General features: G+C 44.6%; 1 protein-coding gene across 1 annotated transcript; it reads right to left on the bottom strand.

The window, feature by feature from the left end:
* Positions 1 to 1,823: 1,823 nt before the first annotated feature.
* On the bottom strand, positions 1,824 to 11,296 carry LOC119658827 (acyl-coenzyme A thioesterase 9, mitochondrial-like). The gene is made up of 4 exons (XM_038066561.1): positions 11,085 to 11,296; positions 10,950 to 11,029; positions 3,197 to 3,439; positions 1,824 to 3,134 (listed from the first exon to the last, which is right to left on the bottom strand). The coding sequence occupies exons 1-4, from the start codon at positions 11,180 to 11,182 to the stop codon at positions 2,209 to 2,211; spliced, it is 1,347 nt and encodes a 448-aa protein (XP_037922489.1). The 5' UTR covers positions 11,183 to 11,296; the 3' UTR covers positions 1,824 to 2,208.
* Positions 11,297 to 11,329: the final 33 nt, after the last annotated feature.

Below are 11,329 nucleotides of genomic sequence, written 5' to 3'. Positions count from 1 at the left end.
GTGTGCCGCCCAGACTGTTTAGCGCATTTCTGTATTGCCACACCAGCCTGGAGGATGTCGTCGCTAAGTACAAGACCTTAATGACCGCTTGGTTGTCGGTCAGAATGGTTATGTTACCCTTGGGCTCGGATCATACCCCAGCTATCGACATGCTTCCAGTATCGCCAGTATTGGAATGTCCACAGTAAAGTTTCTCGTGAAGTTCAGCTTACGTGTGGCATAGTCCGTGGGGAATGCCCAGATTTCCCGAGGTACTTCGTCTAAGATGTTACTATGGCCATAGGGCTTCGCTGTCCAGCATCGGAACTCATGGAGTCTGATGGCACTGCACACTACGACATATTTTATATGGAGGTGTAAGGCGAAGAGATGCAGGAGATGCAGCTGCCGGGCAGGACTGCAGAGCCCGGTAGTGTGGCGCGGCAGCGAATACCAGCGGACAGATTACGTCACCGGCGCTCCACTCAGTTCAGACCGCGCTACAAGAGTGAAGAACAGAGTAGGTGACGAGAAACTTCAGATGAAAAAAAATAATAAGTAAGAAAAAAGTTGGTTGGCAGTCATTGTGAAAAGAACGAGTTTTGTGCAGAAAGAAAATAGTTACGGACGGAAATCAGTATAATTTCTAATATCCCTGAGTTATAATAGGAGTACTTTTTTGAAATTGTGTATTGAACTTTGTTAAATACGAGAACTTTGTAAAATACAAAAAACATGCCAGAAAACTATTTCAAAAGTACCTGGTTGTTAATTTTATCTGGAATTCCGGACGAATTGTTTACATATTATTAAGTTTTCGTTAAAGTGAAGGGATAAACATGGGTTCAACTTGGAAAAGAATACAAGCTCCTAAGGTAGCACCTGTACATGCAGTTCTTTGAATCCTATTAAGCTGTGTTCTATTCTACTTTCTGCTCAAAGCCTACCACCATACATTAGTCGTATGTTAGGATGGGACGCACCACAGCTGTGTACTTCCAGAGGATCATTCCCGGCCGAAGACCCCATTTGTTTACAAAGGTTCTCTTGTAGGCATAGAAGATTATACAGGCCTTCTTAATCCTCAGTTCTATGTTCAATCTCCAATTTAACTTTGGATCCAGAATTACACCCAAATACTTTACATTGGAGGAAAGGACCAAACTTTGTTCATTCAGTTGCGCTAGATGGAATTCTAGTACCCTTGCTTTGGTGGTTCCGTTTTGGTTGGCTTTCTGCCGAGTCCGCATCTTGTGGTCCACAGCCACATCTTTCGCAACGCTCCTTCCATGATGTCACTCCCAAAGGAGGGAAACGTCCCGGTATGAAAACCACTCGTGCGCATCTCCAGGACTGTGGTACGCATCCTAAAGAGATGCAACTCCAATAAATCTTAACAAGTCACGGCACAACCCTTTCCTGCTGCTTCTGTAGCATGCTTGGCATTATGTCATTTGGACATGGAGATTTATATACGGAGGAGCTGTTTATAGCCCAACCGATCTTATCCTCGGTAAGTTGATAGTCTCGCACAGCTGAGGTGGCCGCAAACCCTTCAAGCAAGGCTCTGACTCACAGTCCTCCTCGTCTGCGGGAAAGTTTGTGTGAACCAGCAGCTGCAAGGTTTCACCAGAATAAAGGATGAGCTTCTATGTTCCTTGGACAGAATCTTACTTAGCCTTTCGAATTCGCTGCTTCAATGTTCTGACAATAGTCCAATGAAGGCCACCTCTTGGCAGTCTTAATGATCGACTTGTAGCTTCAAGCCGCTCTTGTTTTATTATTTTACCTACTCTTGGAAATTTTTACCGGTGCTGTGATGGCAGGACATCAATCTAATCGGATTCAGTTCAAAGTTGCATTTTATTCAAATTTATTTGTTTGACATTTCAAATACATTTCTGTTAGGATTTGACTTCATCTTGGCCTATAATTAATTGCCAATAATAGCGACGCTATTATACTGAATTAATGATGAAGTCTAGCTCTCACTGTAGCATGGCATATATATAATATCGTAACAATATCCAAATGTATTTCTGTTACTATCCAAATTATGAGTAAAATGTTAGTGTAGCATTCGATACATTTGTTCCTATACATATAAACAAAATTATCATATAAGATAAATGCTTCAACATTTTTTTCTTAAAGGACAGGAGGAGCTAAAATTATTTCATTTAAATCCATTTAAGTACTAATGTCCACTAATTATAAATGTAAAGTTATTCAAGCATGCCCCCGGGCATACTCCATTTTTCTTTTGCCCTGCAAGAACCATATGGCCTCATGATAAGTTTTAGGAACAATGGCTGGACACTGCTTATCAACTGAAAACGTAAAGTAAAATTCATTAGTAGTAAACTGCTCGCCTGTTAGAGCGTCGTGAATATTTGCAACGCAAACGATTTGCATGTAGTTCTTCTCCGTGTAGAGGACATGTGCTACCATATTTATGAAGGACGAAACTGGAACAGGTTTCCTGAAAGCAATATCGCTTATATGTTCCAACGTGGGTCGTAGTTTTGAAAACATGTAGGCACAAGAAAATGCCATTTCCAATGCCTGGCGCATCAAATAACCGCCAAAAATTTTATCATGAGCATTGCGATTTTGGGGGTGGGTTAAAATAAGATTTGACAGCTTGGTATCGGAAAGCCATACAGAATTGGGAGGCAAGTATGACTCATTCACTGCGTGAATATCACCAGGGATAGTTTTCATGAAAATTGTGTGGATAAGCCTTTGCTCTTCATCATTGGGCTCCACTTTGAACAACGATTGCTCCTGCAATTGAATACGTCGCTTCCGACGTTGCTCACCGCCTTCTAAAATCTTGCGTTCCTCCTCATTGCCTGGAATCAGTTGGTTAACACACGCCGCTTTTGTATTAGTGGCGTTTCTGGCGGCAAATAAAAATAGCGCCCTCGTTATTTTCTTCCAATCATCGTCGACAAATTGTTCGAGCCACACTACAATCTCCATCGATGAACGTCCAACCCAACTAATATGACCTGAAATCCGAACATCCTGATCTACTTTGGATGATATCGGAGTGAAGTCGATTCGGTCCACCAGAATAGTGACAAATGTGTAGGGAAGGTGCACACTGGGATCTAATTTCGGTATATAAATATGTTGATGACATACCCAAGCTGCAAGAATGAAGCTAAATGAATCAATCAATCCATGGAGACTATTTACAAAATATACATACATGCAAACAGGTCCATGTCTTCTAATAATCTTCCAAGCCTCAGGCGACCCAGGAAAGCTGTGTATTTATCACGAAGCATCAAATCAGTACTTAATGGTATAATAGCTGAAGTAAACGAATCCTGCATACTGCGTGGCGGGAGATCCTCGGGAGTCGGTTCGTATTGTGTTAGATGATCACGTGGCACTGGATTTAGGCTGTATGTCAAAGGCAGACCAAGACTAGCTCGTATCTTTTCTTTCACTGTAAATAGAAGAATATAGTTAGCACTAGAGCCAAACCTGAAAAACTTTGTTTCAAATTAAAAGAGGAGCCAACAAGTTAACCATTCTGCTTACTTCTCGTATACACACCCCTCGGAATGGGGAACGGACAGCAAAAGGTATTCCCCCGGACGTGAAATTCTTTCGGGACTTAGAGTAGAAATTTTAAGAAAATTGTGCAATATGGGATCATTTTCACCCCGGACTCTGTTTCTAATCCCCACAACCCTGAACAATGAATGAATCGGCGAAACGAAGCCACGCTTCCCATCTACAATGATGAGCAACCCTAGCAAGGTAAGGCGATCTTCCGGCAAATTCTTCCTTGCAGCTCCTATTAGAGCAAGGTTCATGTCTCGATGAAAGAGCGAATAGATGTCATCAGCGCATTCGCAGGAGGGTTTAAGGAAAGATGTCCTGTGCATTGAACTACGACAGGTTCTCCGGACAAGGCAGTATGAAGAACGTTACCGATAACTAGTAGAAGTAATATCAATGACTAATTGCGACCCGCTTTGGGCCTCGAAATCCTCTCAGATTTTATCTTGGTGTAGCACATACGCTCTGATAATAGCTATTAGTTTCTATGGAATTCCCCTTCTGTTTAGGCATGTCAGATACACTCTCTGTTGACGTTGTCGAAAGTCTTCTCAAAATCGATGAATAGCAATTAAAGCGAACCGTTCGAAAATTATGTCAATTAAGCTTTAGCTATAATCTTAGCAACGACAGGAAACACGCAGTTACCCCTCCAATTGCCGCACTCAAGACGAGTGATTTTCCCGGGATTTCGCATGGTATTAGGGCTTGCTGACGATTTGCGTAACACCCGATGATTTTTTATAGGCCAAATGTTCGTCGATATTCTCAAGCGGGGTGCTCAGGGTATCTGCCGTCTAATCAGCCAGATGGGACTCCGACTGCCAAGCGATAGCTAGATCATATAAGTGGCGGACGCAACACGAAGCAAAGGTAAGTGACCATCCGGTAGTGAATTCTTACGAGGTCGATGTCACCGCCTCTCTTGTTACGCCCATCTAGAAGACAACTCCTAAATCTACTGTTGATCGCAAAATGACCAATCTGATTGCTCGTAACGTGTCGGTTAGCTGAAATCCATTTTATGGCAAGCTCTATACTCGAACAATCTGCCACTAATGATGAAACGGTAGAAGTAGCAGAAAACTACAAACTTCCCAATTATCGTCACAGTCGCTAAGGCCATGCTTCTCCATAACATGTCTAAGCAAGGCGTGGTCAATGGCAATCAGATTACCCACATCAATCACAATATCAAAATTGCAGTAAAAATCCTTTTATAAGGAGCGCATTTTCGCTGGCTTTCCAGAATACAAAAGCACATGGCTGCAAGAGAGAGAGGAGTCTAACCACCAAATAGATTAAAAAAAACTCCAACTTTTCGTCAACACCAGTCTGCTCGTGTCGGCCGGTATACAGGCCGTACGCACTATGATCAGAAGACACAATTGGCAGTGGATAGGTCATACATTGAGGACGGGTGACAATTGCACTGCTAGCAATGTCTCAAGAATTCGGGGAGGAGGCTGAAGCGTATTTCAGGTAGCCGTGAGTGATGATATGTAGAGGTGGTTGACGCGCTGTACTCCAACAAGTGGTGAAGGGCAACCATATATATACACATAGTTCACAAAGCCCACGAACCTTCTTCCCGCCGGATGGGCTGAAGGTAGCATACAAAGGCCCGCCACAGCGATGATATGTTTCAACGTAAAGTGTGTGCATCCTTGCGACAATGTATTGTTACATCCCGATTGTCAAGCAATGACACGGTGGTTCTAAACTACAGAGACATAGATCTTAAATGGAAGACAGTACAAATCAAGACTGAAGCCCATTAGGTCAAATTTTTACCAGACAGGACTCTTCCGAACATAGCATAGGTTGCAAGGATAACCGCTTTTTGCATCTCCATGCCCGCTTTTTGGAGTCCAGCCGTAAGATCGAGTGTTTTCAGCGCTTTATGTAAATTTTGCGGAACTAATTCCGTCGCTAAAATTATCACTGGGGCTATTTCGATCTTCTGTTGTCTCCAAGTCTGCTTCAATCGTCCGCCAGAGGGCCGTAGTTCCAAATTTTTCCTTGCTGTTTTTCAACAATGTTCCTGTCTAACGGTGCGGTTACATCGATTATGAAACACGATCATTCTTTATTGAGAAGCAGAGCTAGATCGGGTATATCGTGGTTAACACTGTCGTGGGCGGCAATAGTGTGCTCCCACAGTAGTTTGGCCCGAGTATTTTCTAAGATTCTCTGCGGAGTGCACTTATAATAAGGATGATAGGTTGAGTTATAGTTCAACGCAAAGTTTTGATGGAGGATCTTGCAGGAGTTATAACGATTGAGGTACTCGTTACTGCTCAACACCCTGCACGCAGATGTTATGTGGTTTTCAAGGGCTGCTTCTACGTCAGCTTCAGTTATGTCAGGCATGGTCATTTCGGGAAGGGCCTCTCATGAATGCATAAGATGTGGAAGTCACGCTGCTTCTAAATTGCAACGGCTAGGTTTGCTCCAGAAGTCTTCTGCCGGGTCCAGACCGAGGTTGCTTCCCCGATCTGAGTTTGTAAGATTTTTATAGAATCCCCGTTGGTTTGTCCTTCGCTGAAAGCTCTTTAGATACCTACGGATGCGATTGGAGCATACCGCAAGTTTCTGCTCAAGCATCTCGACGATTCCTTCGACTGGCAAAGCATTGGGTAGAGTAGTTTCCAATGATGTTGGCAACGCATCTGTGCATTCTTCCTTTCTCAATTTTTAGACACTTTTGTTGAGTCGAAACACCCAGAACGATAAAGTCTTCCTGCGCATACCTCCCTCCAAGATGTTGTTATGAACCTCTGTCGGAGTAATCTCACTAGCCAAATGATGAGACAAAATTCTGTCAACGGCAGCAATGATGTTGGTAGTTGCCGAAGTAAACTTTAGTTTTGGGATCTTTGGCCTAGCGTCTGGGAGAATCTCAGCATGTTTTGTGAATGCGACCTGGAATGCGGTCAAACCCTCATTATGAATTGGGTCGACATCCCTAGTTACTAAGCTTCTTCTGATTACTGGGTTCATGGAGCACCTTATAGGTACGCCCGGAAGTGATCCGGAATTTACAAAAAGGGGACGTACCTTATGCCGACATCCTTAAGCAAGTTAAGTCGGACCCACAGCTTAGAGATCTAGAGAACAACGTCAACCGAATTAGGCGGTCACAGAAGGGTCACCTCATGCTGGAACTAAAGAAGTCTAATGGCAAAATAGCGGAGAAATTTTTCGGTCAGGTGAAAAAACCCTTGGCCAGCAGGCTGAAGTAAGGGCCAGACGGCAGGAGGTAACTATCTAGTGCAAGGATATCGATAAGGTTCCCACAAAGGAGGATGTGGCGCAGCACTAGAAACGGTGCTCGAGTTTCCGGGACTACAGGAGTCAGCAGTCAAATCGATGCAAAAGGATTATGGTGGAACGCAGACTGCAGTTATCAACCTACCAGCAGAGACAGCGTTTAAAATGCTAGCAGGGGTCGGCTCAGAGAGCGAGTGGAAATGATCATATAGTCGCAGTATGCATCAGGGTCCATGATAAATCAAAGCGGTGCAGAAAGTGCGGAGGAGAGGGACATATTGCCAAGGAGTGCACAGATGACCCGAAATGCATGCTGTGCGAAGGAAAGGAGAGCATCGACAATCAACATATTACAGGCTGTAGCAAATGTCTAGTGTTCAAAAGAACGCTAAATACATGGCCCAAATGAGATTGATTCAAATCAATCTGGTCTTGCGGATGAACAATATGTGGTTCCGCAAAGCTCGCTCTACTGTTGGTTCTGTGGGAAGAATGGTGGACTTGGCTCGAGAGGCGATGCTTTCTGGCAAGCGCTGTGCCGCGGTGACGGTTGATTTAAAAAAATGTATTCAACTCCGCCAACTGGGGCTGCATTAAGGAGTGGTTAGTTGGCTAAGTTAATCGAGAGTTACCTGACGGACAGAGCTCTATGGAATGGGACGGACGACGGGTCTAATGAATACATCATCGCAGCGGAGGTACCACAAAATTCGATATTGGGCTCTTTGCTCTGGAACGTGATGTAAAACGGGGTGCTCTTGCTTCCCGTAGCAGAGAAAGCCACGTTGGTCGGATTTGCAGATGACCTTGCCATAGTGATCGTTGCAAAACTCCCGGAGGATTTGGAGGTTTGCGCCTTGGCTGTAAGGTCCTGACTTGGGTGGTCTGACTGAGCCTGGCGGATGAAAAGACGAACGCAAAAAATTCTTCGGAGGGTTCTTCTTTCGAACGTGGCCAAGAGTTCGCAGTTTTTTTGCTAAGAACCCAAGTCTCCGAGGAATACATAAGGACTGGCAAAATCATTGTCTTGTACATTAAGAGCTTTGACCCTATGGTGGGACGTTTCGAGCGAAACAGTTTTTGTAAGCTGAAATAGGCTCTATTGCAGCCAACAATCGTGCGCGGATTTCATTGTCATAGCTGTTATTGGTTGTGATTTTCGATCCTAGATAGGAGAGAACGGTCTAAAAGTTGTAGTCTCCTATCTCCATTATTTTCGTTTAGCCAGTGGTCGATGTTGTTGTTTATTTCGGTTTTGGCGCTGACGTTGCCACCACGTATTTCATCTTGCCATTCATTCATTAATGTGTAGCCCAAGATCTCGCGCCGCCTGCTCCATCTGGATGAGGGTAGACTGTACATTTCAGGTTCTTCTTCCCATGATATCAATGTCGATATCGTAGGCCAGTAGTTGGGTGGATTTGAAGAGGATGGTGCCTCTCCCATTTACATCGGCATCGCGAATTACTTTCTCCAGGGCCAGATTAAAGAGGACGCGAGTTATGGTTTTTAAACCGATGAATTGCAGGGAATGTTTCTTCTATACTTGGTGGTGGCAGTATTTGTCTGTCGTCTTCAGTTGGCGGGACCTCGAACTCGCCGACATTTTCGTTGCTGAGAAATTCATCAAAGTACTCAAACCATCGCTCCAATATGCCCATTCTGTCGGAAATTAGATTTCCCTCTTCGTCTCGGCAGGGTGAGCATCGAGGTGTATAAGGTTTCATCCGGCTGGCTTCTTGGTAAAACTTCTGCGCCTAGTGCGGTTGCTCGATGTACTTTTCTAGCTTACAGACCTGTTTGTTCTCCCAGGCTTCCTTTTTCCGTCTATGAAGTCGCTTCTCCGCTCGACGAAGTTCGTGATCAGTCTCTACGCGTACCCGCGCTCTTTGAGTATGTAACATTACTCGGTATGTGGCATTCTTCTGTTCCTTTGCTAGCTGACATTCATCGTCGAATCAGCCGTTCCGACTTTTCTTGCAGCTGGGGCCAAGTATGTTTGTGGCCGTATCAATGATAACGTTCTTCAGGTGGTTGTGAAGATCATTTGTTGATGCTTCATCTCAAGGACATCTGTTAGCTGCGGTTATTGCGGCATCTATCAGGTTTCGAGGGTCCGCTCAACTGCCTCGTAGAAGGTATCCTTCTCCGACTCTGCAGTCTCCTCTGTAGGGGCGTGAACGTGTATGAGGCTTATATTTCTAAACTTGCCTTGCAAACGCAGAGTGCATAGCCTTTCGCTTATATTTTCAAACCTACTCCGAGCACATGGTTTACTGGATGGCCTTTATAATATATGGTGTAGCGGCTTTTCTCCAGGAAACCGGTCCCTGTCCAGCGTATCTATTGCCTTATATTGGGACTGGGTATTGGCTAGCTGCTGTGTACATTGAGTGCATTTTCCATGAGAGGCTCCTTCCGTGGCTTCGTAACTTTGGTTTTCCGTGTAGGCTTATCAGCCCTATCCAACCCCCAACCTGAAGGACCAGTTGGTACATTTTGTCCCGTTTTTAGGCGCGGGAGAGTTTTTTATTAAGAAAGAACGCCCAGCGATCACCACATGGAGGTGGAGATAGGGTTTGGTAGTAGAGATGTTGTTGTTGGTTCAGCAGGCGTTTCCCAGATTTTATGCTCCATCGTGGGTACCAATCCACGTTTCGCCCTGGGCCCTCATTGCAAATCGCCGGAGAAGAAATACGATCAGTCTGCCAGCCAGGTTGAGTTTCAAAGGGCATATATCGGACGCCTGTGAAAAAGCTGCCACCACGGCTCTTGCCGAGCGGATGTGGGCCAAAACAGTGTAGCTGCTGATAGCTGGGGTCGTGCCATATTGTTGTACGCGTGGCCTGTATGAGCGGAGGCACAACGTACAGAACTGGAGGAAGGTGAATTCTACCTATCGTCTGATTGCGCTGAGAGTGAGCAGCGCATTTCGAACCAGTTCGGATGATGGGCTGTTCGTAATCGCAGGGATGGTCCCTATTGACCTATGAGCGAGAAAGATGCGATGCCGGTACGGACGGAGGCAGGTCCATCAGGAACAGAAGCAGATCACCGGCGAACGGCAAGAGAGGAGTCGCACAGACTCTGGCGACGACGGTGGGACGAGTCGCCGAAGGATCGGTGGACATACAAGCTTATTCTTGATATTAAGGAATGGCTTGACTACTACCTCATGCAGTTTCTCACTGGGCACGGTGGTTGCTGCCGAACGTATTTACGTCCCATCGGTATGGATGATTCCCCGAACTGTTACTGATGTCGTGGGAACCCGGAGCATGTGCTGTTTGAGTGCCAGAGATTCTGGGAGGAGAGAAGAGCCTGAGTGAGGCCCTGGGAGCCGACGTGAGCCCCCAAAACTTAATCCGGGAAATGCTCAGGCCAAAGGCAAACTGGACTTCGGTCATTCACGCAATTGTGAGGACCCAGTCCTGAGAGAAGTACGCATAAGAAGAGCGCAAAGAAGTGGAGAGCTGAAAATATGAAGGCAAACCCGTTTTGCGAAGTAATACCTAAATGGTGGTCCTGTGGGGCAAAGGCAGGAGAGATGTTGTGGTGGTCTTTTAGTGGGAGTGAATCCGACACTACATCCATGATGCTTTATTATTATTGCTATAAAGCCATGTGTTTTTTAAAATTTACCATAAAATTTAAGTTTTAGATTTACGAATAGAATCATCTGGAAGGGCAGAAGGGAAGGGATAGAAATAACCCTTTCTCGAAAAACAATATTAGACCACTTTGTAGATAAAAAGGCAAAACCTCATGTACTCCAGCCACGCCAAAATGCTAAATCTGATAAATAAAGAAAATCTGGAATGCCTGCAGTTGTTTCTCTTACTTGGCGGGAAACAGTATCGAATCGTTTACAATTTTCATTTCAGCTAACAAAATTACCATAAAATATTTTATGACATTCATGCTCTGATGAAGCTCATACACGCGTACTGTGCTAGACGATCGCGAACATGTACACAGAGCGATAGTACACACGCTCTGCTCATTAGATACAGAAATATCTTAAATTACCAATTAAACTGATTTGCCAAGGTCAGTCAGTGAGTCTTTTTCACGAGTCCAAAGATCATTAATATCTACGGCCAATATTCATAACTCACCTTCTGCCATTGTCATAGTGGGTTTCTTCTCAGAATTGCGTTGTCCAGCTGAACGCCCAACAGTCGAAAACCGTCGAAATCTACAACATAAGAAATGTAAATAAAAGATCCGAAACAAATAGTTAGTCTTCTTACAGGATCTCCATTTTTACAGTTGTGTTCCGTTGGGGAGGCGGTTTACATATGAAAGTTTGCAATCGCAAAGCAGAACTGATTAACTTAAAAGTCGACATTCCCTAACTGAAATTTGCACTCAGATCGCAGGCCGCACTGCAACTTCGCTCAAAGTACGCCAACAATATAACATCGCCACAAACGTCATTCGATGCCCAAAGTTAGACTAGTAAACTTAGTATTGCGCAAGAATGTGCACATTTGGT

Source organism: Hermetia illucens, chromosome 6 (assembly GCF_905115235.1).
Source record: "Hermetia illucens chromosome 6, iHerIll2.2.curated.20191125, whole genome shotgun sequence".
NCBI lineage: Eukaryota > Metazoa > Arthropoda > Insecta > Diptera > Stratiomyidae > Hermetia > Hermetia illucens.
The sequence above is the reverse complement of the archived record's forward strand: the minus strand, read 5'-3'. Positions and strand labels throughout refer to the sequence as shown.

Bases quoted from the DNA above. Each gene is read 5' to 3' on its own strand.
- LOC119658827 (XM_038066561.1), bottom strand. From the start codon at position 11,182: ATGTCGACTTTTAAGTTAATCAGTTCTGCTTTGCGATTGCAAACTTTC. The intron at 3,440-10,949 runs GTGAGTTATGAA...TTCTATTTACAG, and splicing joins CACTATGACAATGGCAGAAG to TGAAAGAAAAGATACGAGCT. The intron at 3,135-3,196 runs GTATGTATATTT...TCATTCTTGCAG, and splicing joins AGACATGGACCTGTTTGCAT to CTTGGGTATGTCATCAACAT.